Source organism: Capra hircus, unplaced genomic scaffold (assembly GCF_001704415.2).
Source record: "Capra hircus breed San Clemente unplaced genomic scaffold, ASM170441v1, whole genome shotgun sequence".
Classification (NCBI taxonomy): Eukaryota; Metazoa; Chordata; class Mammalia; order Artiodactyla; family Bovidae; genus Capra; species Capra hircus.
Window position 1 is genome coordinate 11,009 of NW_017216897.1, and position 12,057 is coordinate 23,065.

The 12,057-nt window shown below is 49.3% G+C and overlaps 1 protein-coding gene across 2 annotated transcripts; it reads right to left on the reverse strand.

The window, feature by feature from the left end:
• Positions 1-2,134: 2,134 nt before the first annotated feature.
• LOC108635488 (tumor necrosis factor receptor superfamily member 10B-like) lies at positions 2,135-10,152 on the reverse strand. Of its 2 annotated transcripts, XM_018045605.1 has the most exons (7): positions 9,940-10,152; positions 9,192-9,305; positions 8,076-8,187; positions 7,026-7,243; positions 5,934-5,992; positions 4,713-4,779; positions 2,135-2,822 (listed from the first exon to the last, which is right to left on the reverse strand). In XM_018045605.1, the coding sequence occupies exons 1-7, from the start codon at positions 10,019-10,021 to the stop codon at positions 2,776-2,778; spliced, it is 699 nt and encodes a 232-aa protein (XP_017901094.1). In that variant the 5' UTR covers positions 10,022-10,152; the 3' UTR covers positions 2,135-2,775. The 2 variants fall into 2 exon arrangements, with proteins under 2 accessions (XP_017901094.1, XP_017901095.1); XM_018045606.1 differs by lacking the exon at positions 9,192-9,305.
• Positions 10,153-12,057: the final 1,905 nt, after the last annotated feature.

The following is a 12,057-nucleotide window of genomic DNA, read 5'->3' on the forward strand; positions in this document are numbered from 1 at the left end:
ACATTACTTTGCTGATTAAGGTCTGTCTAGTCAAGGCTATGGTTTTCCCTGTGGTCATGTATGGATGTGAGAGTTGGACTGTGAAGAAGGCTGAGCGATGAAGAATTGATGCTTTTGAAGTGTGGTGTTGGAGAAGACTCTTGAGAGTCCCTTGGACTGCAAGGAGATCCAACCAGTCCATTCTGAAGGACATCAGCCCTGGGATTTCTTTGGAAGGAATGATGCTAAAGCTCAAACTCCAGTATTTTGGCCACCTTATGCGAAGAGTTGACTCATTGGAAAAGACTCTGATGCTGGGAGGGATTGGGGGCAGGAGGAGAAGGGGACGACCGAGGATGAGATGGCTGGATGGCATCATGGACTCGATGGACGTGAGTCTGAGTGAACCCCAGGAGATGGTGATAGACAGGGATACCTGGCGTGCTGCGATTCATGGGGTAGCAAAGAGTCAGACACGACTGAGCAACTGAACTGAACTTCACGTTTCTTGAAGATTCTCATTAGTAAAGTATACAATAAACATGTAAATACAGAACAAACACGACAGGGCTGATACCTTAGATGGGCACCCAAGGAAGTCTTCTGAGAAAGGGACAAGTGACCTGACACTCGACTATTCATTCTTTTAAACTGTTTCACAAACGCGCACGCTCTCTGTAATATACAGGTGACAGCTTCAATCCGTGCTGTGCCTTGTTTACTTGTTTGAGCTGTGCAGACTCCTCACCGCGGCACACAGGCTCCTCTGGCTGTGACGCGCAGGCTCCACAGCACACGGGCTCAGGAGTCGCGGAGCACGCGCTTAGCTGTGGTATGTGGGATCTCAGTTCCCCAACCAGAGATGGAACCCGGGCTCCTTGCATTTGGAGTGCAGAGTCTTAAGCACCGAACCACCAGGGAAGTCCCAAGAATTCATTTCTGTCTCCTGGGGATGAAGGCAGAGTGTCCTGCACAGAAGGAACAGCAAAGACAGGAAACACCTGACTCCAGGACAGGGAGGGGCATCAGGGCCAGAGGGAGGCAGCACCAAGAGCGGGGGGGGCGGCCCTTCTACAGACACACGTGACCTCCACGCACTGTGTCCATTGTACCTACATTTTAGGCAATTCCAGTTTTGACCACACCAGTCACATCAACCTTAGGGAAGACAGCATACAGGCCTTGAGATGGACTAGACCAAAAACCTCCCTGAGCATTGCTTCTGCCATTAAATTATCCTGCAGTGATTGGAATACTATGGAGAAGGATTTAGCAGAAGTAAAAAAAAATTTTTTTTAATTAAAAAAAATACAAAACCCTAATATAGCAGGCATTTTAGGTCAGTTCTCACAGTATTCAAGAATCAGCATTTCTGTGTCTTTTCTGCAGAAAGTCAAAGCTTACAGAGGGGCTGAGATCCTTAGTTAGCCAATTTAAACACAAAAAGCCAATTCTGGGCTCAGAGCACCAGTATCAATGGGGGCCCATCTAGTGCGGAGCAAGCCAACACTGAACATAACCCAGGAGCCCGTCCATTCTTCCTCCCAGAAACCACGGCAGATCCCTGTCCTCTCTTCCTTGAGCCCAGATGGAATGAAGGTCACTGATAACAGAAACTATCTGACACTCATATCTAACCCACATCCCACCCTAACCTCCCAGAGGAGCAGGAGGAAGCCCGGGGAGTGACAGCCCGGTTCACGGTCACCAGACACAGCACGGGGGTGCCACTTCTCCTCCCTCTCTGCCCACTTGTTAGCATCTCCCTATAAAAAATACAAATATTCACCCAACTATAAAGTTGACATGTTTAAAGCCTGGACCCTAAAGAGGTCGCCAGGCAATCCCAAAGTGGTCAAATTCCCCCAGCAGTGGGCTTGCTCTCCTTCATTGTTGTTGCTGTTTTGTAGGTTTTTGTGTGTTTGTTTTTGCCTCATGGCTTGTGGGATCTTACTTCCTGATCAGGGATTGAACTCAGGGCTCTCAGCGCAGAGTCCTAACCACTGAACAGCCAGGGAATGCCCTCCTTTTGTATTTCTAATTGCTTTGCATTGCCAGTGCTCAACCAGGTAGCCCACATAAACCTAGAAATCATATTTGCAAAATGTTTTTCTACACATATAAATATATGCACAAACATAAAAGTACAAAGACATACAAGATGTTTGCTCTTTAATGATGTATATCACAAGTTACGGGGCCTCCCTGGTGGATCAGTCAGTAAAGAGTCTGCCTGCAGCGCAGGAGATCCAGGCTCCATCCCTGGGTAGGGAAGAGCCCCTGGAGAAGGAAAAGGCAACCCACTCCAGTATTCTTGCCTGGAGAAACCCCATGGACAGAAGAGCCTGGTGGGCTACAGTCCATAGGGTCGCAAAGAGTTGGACATGACTCAGTGACTAACACTTTCATTATAAGTTACATCATTAAATGCATACCTATTACCATGAATGACAAATTTCAAACCAATACAAATAAAAACTAGAAGCCTATTAGGAGTGTGTCCTGAGCTGAAAGACTGAGGTCCTCAGTCAGGGCACAGCAGAGCCTGTCTCACTTTCTTCATAAACATGTTAATACTTTCCTGAGTTCAGCAGGCCCTCTTGAATGGTCTCTTTTGTCACTCTTTGCCCCAGCATTTCCAAGGCATCCATCAGGGTGTTGACTGAGGTCCTCTGTCCCTTCTTGGTGACTGGCAGTATTTCACGCAAGGCATCCGGAGAGACCCAGGCCTATTCTCTGCCCACAAGGATCTCATTTCATGTGAGGCCCAACTGCCTCAGGAGCAAATCACAGACGTCACAAGGAAAAGATAGCTGCAAAGTCACTGAAGAACAGCTTCAGGCCTAGGTTGGGGGAAAGTCACAGACACAGAGATGGAACAGGCTTTCACAAAGGCAGAGGACCCTCAATTCAGGCCTTCACTTCAGGATGGGAACCCGAGGAGCTCCCCCTGCTGGTAAGCCTGCTGCTCTGCGCCCCTGACCTGCTTCCCAGCAGCAGAGAAGCAAGCCACAGGGGCACTGGGCATTGGGCTTCGCCAGCACCCAGAGCAGCTGGGGGCAGCCCAGGCCAGCAGGGAGTCCTGCCCTAAGCAGGGGGTGAGGGCCCATCTGGAAGAGGAGACTGCTGTCACAGAGGGAGAAGGCATCCGTGATAGGAGACAGAGGGTGGGACAGCGAGGGGCAACAGACCTCAGAGGAGGGCGCCTGCCTTTCTCAGGAGGGTGAGGCCCCCTGGCTGCCACCTCTGCACTGGGGACAGAGCAGAGGCCTGGAGGGAGGAAGGTCTCCGGCCTCACAGCCCGCTCGGCCTCACTGCCTGACACTCTGGTAGAGCTGGATGGGGACAGACTCTGAGCAAGAATTTAATCATAAAATGGAGCAAACACCACCCGCCTCATGCACTGTGCTGCAGATTCAGTGCTGTGTGTGTGAAATGCTGTGCACACCACCATCCACAGTACATAAGGAGGGCACCCAACACAAGTTTATATTCTCTAACAGTTACACTGAAAACATGAAAAATAACAATACTAGTTTTCATAAAATATGGTACTAATTCAAAGTATTCTAAAAAATTTCATTTCAATATGTAATATAGATAGCTAATGGGAAGTTGCTTTATAACGCAGAAAGCTCAATCTGGTGCTCTGTGATAACCTAAGGGAGGTGGGATGGGGGCGTTGGAAGGAGGCTCAAGAGGGAGGGGATATATGTGTACCTATGGCTGGTTCATGTTGCTGTACAGCAGAAACAAGCACAACATTGTGAAGCAATTATCCTCCAATTAAAAGTTAAAATTTTTTTTCACTGCAATAGGTAGTGTTAGTTGCTCAGTTGTGTGTCTTACTCTTTGTGACTTCATGGACTGTAGCCCGTCAGGGTCCTCTATCCATGAGATTCTCCAGGCAAGAATACTGGAGGGGGTTGCCATTCCCTTCTGCAGGGGAAATTTCTGACCCAGGGACTGAACCCTGTTCTCTTGCATTACCGGCAAATTCTTTACCATCTGAACCACCAGGGAAGCCCCTCAACATGTAATCAATATACAAAAAAAAAAAAAAACAAAACTGTTAAGGAGACAAATTACAGTCCTTTTTTCTACCAACTCCTTGAACTACAGTATCGAGTTATATACTACAGCTCATCAGGTTTAGCCACAGTTCAGGTGCTCCACGGGCCTTCCCAGGCGGCGCCAGTGGTAAAGAACCTGCTTGCTAATGCAGGAGATGTAAGATGTGGGTTTGATCCCTGGGTTGGTATGATCCCTGGAGGAGGGCAAGGTAACCCACTCCAGTATTCTTGCCTGGAGAATCCCATGGACTAAGGAGCCTGGCAGGCTACAATCCATGGTGTTGCAAAGAGTTGGACATGATTCAAGAGACTTCGAATGCATGGACAGGGGCTCCACAGCCTCCCTGGGCCAGTGGGTGCCCTGCTGGACAGCACAACCTCTCGGATGTCTCAGAGCGGGTCAACGTGGCCCTGAGCAACCAGGGAGGAGAGAGGATGGTAGAGGAGGGAAGGACAGAGAGGTGATGGGGGCCACTGTTAGAGGACAGAGGGGTGCAGGGTGGGAAAAAGAGGAGGGGGCAGGGAGGGAATTAGAGTCCTGATGGTTCAGGGACAAGCCATCCCCTCTCTGAGTTGCCCTAACAGCTATGGAGACAGAAATCAGGACAGTGTCCCTCCTCCCTCCACTCCTGATCCACTGCCCAGGAACAAAACACTCACTTTGAGTGCCATCTGTTGGAACCAGCAGCCATCTTCTCCGCTGAGATCCTTCAGGTGCTGCTGGTTCCTGTAAAACACAATGGAGAGCAGCCTTGGTCTTAACCGGGAGCGCTAGATTACAGAACTGAGCCTAGTAAACATCTTTCTGAAATTCTGGCAGATGCAGCCATAAGCAAAACAAAACCCATGCAGGATCTTTGAAGGGAGCGAACAAAAGAGTCATTATTTTATATATGATTGTATTCTTATAAAATCTAATGGTTCAACAATAATACTGAAATGTGAATGTGTGGAAGGATGAATGTTAAAAATGATGACAATAAATTCTATAATGAATTATGAGTTGGATAAACTCATAAGGTTATAGAACATTGTAATACAAAGACACAGCCTCAACAAGAAATGAGCAATTTACCAAAGAAAAACACACATGGAGTTGAGGTATTATAAAACTCTTAAGTTAAAATGCTAACTTTTTTCATAAGAAAAATATAGAATAGCTAAAAGATCTCAATTCCTCCTAGATTAATTTATAAATTAAGGTAATACTCAAAAACCTCAAAATTACTAAAACGATATGATCCCAAACTGTAAATGTCTCTGTATGTGTGTGTGTATGTATACATGCATAATATATATATGTTTAGTCATTCAGTCATGTCTGACTATTTGAGACCCCCTGGACTGTAGCCTGCTGGGCTCCTCTGTCCATGGCGATTCTCCAGGCAAGAATACTGGAGTGGGATGCCATGCCCTCCTCACATATATATATATATATATATCACACACACACACACGCACACACATATACATAGTGAAAATACTTCTATATGTTGACAAAAATTTTACTTCAAGTAGATTCAACTTAATAATACTTTTGAAAAAAATGTGAAATTCCTACTATGATGAGGAATGGCTTAAAAGTATGTAACAGTCACACAGAAAAACATTACGTAGCGCTGACTCCATCACTGGGTCAGTCATGGGAGGAGTGATCACCCTTCGGTTGCCCGGGTCTAGATGAGGGATGTGGTGACAAGACAGATGATAAACAGCATCAGAGCTGCCGGTGGACCAGAACAGGGGGTGGGGCTCCCTCCCCTCCATGCCCGGGTCTCCCTCCATCACCACCTCCCCAGAGGAGAGGAGACCTGACCCATTGCCGCTCCCTGTCTCTACCACAGTCCCAAGCAAGCAGAAGGGCCAGAGCCCCACACTCACCAACAGACAGCCTGCCTGCTGCATCTCGGGACTGGGCGTTATCCTGTCAGCTTCTCTTCCTGCCAAGGGACCAGAATGGAAAGTGAATCTCCATTGGTCAGCCTGTTGTTGTGTGCATGGTCCAGAGCCCCAGACCCTCTTGGGGGACATAAGTGCCAGAAAAGGGCCTTGAGAAAGCAAGGCACTGACCCAGGAGTCACAAACCCACAAACCTCTACAGCTTCTGGGGGGACACAGTGGGTTCTGCTTTCCCACCTACTCCTGTGCTGTGTCCCCCAGGTGGGCACAGACTCAGCACATCTGGGCTCTGCTGATGGCACCCAGACTCTGGTGTGATGCTAAGGGGAACTGAGTACCCCTGCCTGACACCCCCCATGCCCCAGTGCTGCAGAGTGAGGGTGTCTCAAACAGTAAGGACAGGGCCAGCGCTGCCGACCAGCCTTAGGCCAGCTCTCAGCAGGCCAGTCTCCCTCCTACATTCAGCCTAGAGCCCTCAGGCCAGTTGAGGGAGTCAGGGAAAACAGCATAGGGCAAACCGAGGACCACGTCCACCCTGGGCCTTGTTGTGGGGCGGAAGCAGTTACTGAGGGTCTGATGCTGCCCGATGCTGGAGAAACCGATCACCTTGTGCCAGCACTCATCAGAGAGACCGAGGAGAGAAGAGACAACCACTGAGTGGTGGGGAGGGCCTCTTGCCGCACCTCCCTTCCCAGGGACAGGGCGCAGGGTGGGGGCTCAGACACTGAACAAAAAGCCCCGGGCCTGTGACTGCAAGCGGGACACTCTGAGTCTGGAGAACCCTCAGGGAGGAGACGAGAAGGGAGAAAATGAAGTAAAATGAAACCCATGTAAAATCTCTGTGCAGTGCTACTGAACCACCCTCTTCTCCTGCCTCTTCCCACCAGACTCGGCCAGGGGGAAGAGGGGACCGTCAGCTGAGTTGGGGGCCCAATGTGATCATGGTTTTGCAGAACCAGGTGAGGTGGGAGGGGTTTCCTGGGGAACAAGATCAGAGACAAGCCAGGAGGAACAGGAGGATTGGGGAGAGGGAGGAGGGAGCCAGCACCTCCTCCTTCCCTTCTAGAACCTCACCGTTAAAGAAGCACCATACCACACATCCGACTAGGACAATGGTGATTCCAGATACAATTCCAATCACCAGCCTTGAAGTGCCTGAGGAGGGGGAGGGAGTTCCTAGCTCTCCAGGAACTGGGGCCTCCCCATGGGCCAGGGTACCTGATTCCTGGTCCACACACTTGATGTTGCTCCAGGGGTTACAGTGCGTGACCATGACCTTCCCATCAGGGCACCTGGGTACAGACACAGGGATGATGTAGGGGACCCATCAGGGACAGCTGGCTGGATGAGGAGAAAGAGGGGGCAGCCTCCCATCCTGGATCCCCTGACAAGACAGTGGAGGGGGACAGGCTCTTGCTGTCTGCAGGGGAGGGTCCCCTCACTCCCCCTCACTGGGTGGGAGAAGGATCCAGGATTGTGTACTGCAGCCCCCAGACTCCTACTGAGTGTTCAGAGCTGTCCTTCAGGAACTCAGCTTCCTCTGCAAGGCCCACCTGGCCTCCCTGGGCTGCATGCAAAGCTCCGTGACAGGGGGAGGGTGCCTCATCCAGGTCAAGATCAGAAGAGTTTGGGCACAAGTTTGACTCATCCTCCAGTCAAACTTGACTATGAGGCCCTCTCATCCACCTGTTGACTCTTCCTACCAATCTCAGCCAACACTGGAGCATCAGAGGATAGTGAATTACTACTGGCCCCTGAGTCCCCCAGTAGGAAAGATTCAGGTGCTACTGGAGAACAAGGGGCTGGGTGTGAGGCCTGTCAAGTTGGGTCCAGTTTTATAGGAACCTTGAAGGAGCACACACGTGGCCTCATCATGACTTCTGTCTGCTGTCAGCACTTCCGTCTTTCTAGGCCCTTCCGAGGAGATGTGGGAAGGGGCCACTGAGAAAGCCGTGCAGGACAAACGGCGGTGGTAGGGAGCGCTGCTGCAGGCTCAGGAGACCCCACAGGCACAAGGGAGCTCTGAGAGCTGGGAGGGGCTTCACGGCAGCAGGGGAGAGAAATGGGTACAAGGAAACTGGGGTGTCCTGTGGGTTGGAAGCCCCCCAGGCTCCTATGTCTCACCCGGTGCTGCATTTTTGACAGAATTCAGGTGCATCTTCTCCACGGAAAGTGCCAGGTTTGCACTGACACTCAGTGTCCTTGGTGGGGGTGCAGCGATTTTTTTCTTCTTCTCCTAGAGACCAAAGATAAGGTTCTGAGGGTGTGTTTCCCTCATATGTCTCTCACCCCTTCTTCACCACCCAGATCTCCATCCACTCAGTTCAAGAAGTAATTCGGAGGGCTTCCTGGCTGGTCCAGTGGTTAAGAATCTGCCTGTCAAAGCAGGGGACACAGGTTGCATCCCTGTCCAGGGAAGACCCCACATGTTGCGGGGCAGCTAAGCCTGTGAGCCACAGCTACTGCTCCTGTGCTCTAGGGCCTGTGCACCACGATGAGAAGCAGCAAGGAGCAGACCCCTCACCACAACTAGAGAAAGCCCTTGTTCTGCAACAAAGACCCAGAGCAGCCAAAAATAAATGCATTAATCTTTTTTAAGTAATTTTGGGGTCATTTTCTGTGGCAACACACATAGACCATCCATAGAACAGCCACTGTTCACGTGTCACCAACAGAGGCATACAAAAGGGACTGGGCATCATTACGGATTGCATCCAGGTTGGGAAGAAAAAAGTTTTAGATCACAAATGAGGAGCAAGAAGTGGGGTGGGGTGAGGTGTAATCTGAGACGCTGTGGATGGAGAGGAACCCTTGGGTGATGTCCCAACGGGTGATGCCCTGCTGGAGAGGCAGAGGGACCTCAGGTCATGAAGGCTGAGAGAGGCTGAGACCCCAGAGCGAGGGCATGGCGCCCACAGGAGCCTGGCCCAGGATCAGACACATCACACAGCTCAAACCCAGCCCTGCCCCACTCCCCCAGGCCTTCTGCACTGTTACCATCCAGCCCCCTCCATCAAGGGACACGTTATTCCCCTCTTTCCAGCTGATGTTCTGAAGGACTTCCCTACCAGCTGGCATGCGTCATGAAAATAACTTCTGTTTTCATTTATTTTACTGACCTAAGACAAGCTGAAGACCTAGCTGGGCTGGAAATCAGGTTTCTGACTCCTCGTCCCTTTTAAATCCCATCTCATCACCCAGCACCCTAACCGCAGGCACAGGGGACCACAGGTTCTGGACCTGATTTGCAAGTCATGCAAGGTAGGCAAGAAGGGAGGGTGTTTGAATGATTGGTGTAGTCTATCCCATCGGCGCACAGGGCACAACCTCCACTGGCTTCTTCCATATAGAATCCTGGGAAGGAAGGGAAAAGCTGGTGAGTAAACCACACAGGATTCCCTGAGGCTGGCAGTGTGGCTGGGGAGGCCTCTTTTGGCCATCTGTGGAATCCACAAGGGGAACTCTCCTCAACCGGGCTTTCATCTTTTGATTCTTCATCTAACACATACCCTAGACATACCCTAGACCAGTACTGCCAACAGAAATATATTACAAGCCACACGTCCAAGTCACATTCACAGCTGGCACATTAAACAGTAAAAAGAAAGGTCAGGGGCTTCCCTGGTGGCTCAGAGGGAAAGAATCTGCCTGCCTATGCAGAATACATGGGTTCGATCCCTGGTCTGGGAAGATCCCACATGCTGCGGAGCAGCTGAGCCCGGGTGTCACAAATCCTGAGCCTGTGCTCTGCAGCTCGGGAGCCACAACTACCGAGCACACCTGCTGCGGCTCCTGAAGCCCATGCGCCCGAGAGCCTCTGCTCGGCAACCAGAGAAGCCTCCCCAGGGAGAAGCTCAAGCACCGCAACTGGAGAGGAGGCCCCACTCTCCACAACTAGAGAGAGCCCATGCAGCAGCAAAGCCTCAGCACAGCCAAAATAAACCCATAGACATGGAGACAAGGGTTGGAGACCAGTCTTAGAATCTACCTGGTAGACATAACTTCTGTTGGAGGCTCCCTTCCAGTGGGGCTGATGACTGCTGGGGAATTTCATCCTTCCTTACAGACATGGCTGAAGCAGGTTTGACCTATGGGGACAAAGCAGGGACAGGCATGAGTGGCTTCCACACTCTCACCCCTTCTAGGATCCACCCCACATTTCCTTGACCACTACCTGCAAAATGAAACAGAACTGGGACCTTTCTTCCCAGCTCTAAACTCTCATTTCTTTTGTTTGTCCTTTGGCCTTTTGTGCTAGCAAGTAACTTTCACTTAAGGTTTTTCCCCCTCTATTCTTTCCTCTTAAAGTATGTTTATTCCAGAAAGTATGTGCTCAGATGTGTCCAACTCTTTGTGACCCCATGGACTGTAGCCCATCAGGCTCCTCTGTCCATGGGATTCTCCCAGGAAGAATTTTGGAGTGAGTTGTCATTTCCTCCTCCAGGGGATCTTTCTGACCCAGGGATCAAACTTCAGTCTCTTGCATCTCCTGTGTTGGCAGGCTGGTTCTTTACCACCAGCACCACCTGGGAAGCCCAGAAAGTATAGGCAAGGAAATTATTTTTTATAAGAATACAGAAACCACAGAGATCCCCTTGATTAGAGAAGACATCCAGTATTTTGTGTCTTGACTTCTTCTATTTGACCACATGTGTGAATACTCTCACGCTCTCTCTCTCTCTCTTTCTCACATGTGCATGCACACACACACACAGTTTCACAAATGAGGGTTCTGCCATGCATACAATTTTTCATAATCAGGATATAGGATCACATACTGAGCAACGAACTTGTGGCTTTAATCCAACAAGCTGTCCCCAAAAGGAAGCTGTCAGTGTTCCACAAAATACCAGAATCACATGGAGAAAGAAGAAACAGACAGGGTTTTCAGCCAAGTCTCTGTGCTAAAAATGACACAATGGGGCCAGTCTGAAATCACTGGAGTCTGAGGATTCGACCAGGATTAATGTGTTGATGATAGTGTTCTGATATTCAGGATTGTATCATCATTTGGGGGGAGACTGTCCTCATTTGTGGGAAATATACATTCAAGTGTCTAGTCATGGGATCTGTCATGTCAGCAGCTATGTTTCAGATGATACAGGAAACAAAGGGTTTTGTATAGTTTTGTAACTTTAATCTGGGAGTGATTTAAAGTAGAAAGTGACATTAAGAGGGAAAAAAAAAGAAAGAAAAACAAAGTTAAAATGGAAACAGCTTATGTTGAGCCCAGTTCAACTGCCTGGATCTAAACAAGATAAAATGCAACCTGTTAAATATTTGGGGACAGCTAAGCTCACATGTGTCCCCTAATCATCCCTTCCTGCAGTCTGGGCCTCGTCTGAGTCACCCAAATTGGTGGACTCTCCTTTCCCTGCCCTCACAATCCTGTGCCTTCCTTTCTTCCCTGGTTCTCCTCTCACAGGCTCTCTCCCTCAATGTTTTGTTACGAACAGTTTCAGACATCCAACAAAGTTGTAAGATTCATTCACTAAAGCATATATGCTCATCACCTAAGTTCTGTAACTTAGGTGTATCACATACTTCTTTCTCTATCCACCCCGCTCTGTCCATTCTCCTAAGTGTCTTATTTTTATGATGAAATTCATATCTGCAACTCTTAATACATTGGCATTATGTCAGTAACTCGAGCTCAATATTTCTTTACAGTTTATTTCAATGTTAAGATTTCCAAAGAAGGAAGCGCACAATCTTAAGGGACCATTCAAAGAGCTTTTTTTTTTTTTTTTTTAATGCATACAGTTGGGAAATCCAAACCCTCTATCTAGATCATGGAAATTAGCTTGCTCCAAAACATTCCCTCATGCCCCTTCCTCAGTTATCCTAATCTCTGCTGTGACTCCAAGAGGGAGTGGCCTTCATCATATGGAGGAAGGGCCCTTCTACCCTGATAAAATGAGACTTTTCTCAGACAGTAAAGAATCTGCCTGCAACACAGGAGACCCAGGATGCAATCCCTATGTCAGGAAGATCCCCTGGAGAAGGAAATGGCAATCCACTCCAGTATTCTTGCCTAGAGAATTCCATGGACAGAGGAGCCTGGCAGGCTACAGTCCATGGGGTCACAAACTGTTGGGGCACGATT

Bases quoted from the DNA above. Each gene is read 5' to 3' on its own strand.
- LOC108635488 (XM_018045605.1), bottom strand. From the start codon at position 10,021: ATGTCTGTAAGGAAGGATGAAATTCCCCAGCAGTCATCAGCCCCACTG. The intron at 8,188-9,191 runs GTCCAGAACCTG...TTTGGTCTCTAG, and splicing joins TTGCATGACTTGCAAATCAG to GAGAAGAAGAAAAAAATCGC. The intron at 2,823-4,712 runs GTGAGTGTTTTG...CCCCCAACCTAG, and splicing joins TCCAACAGATGGCACTCAAA to GCCTGAAGCTGTTCTTCAGT.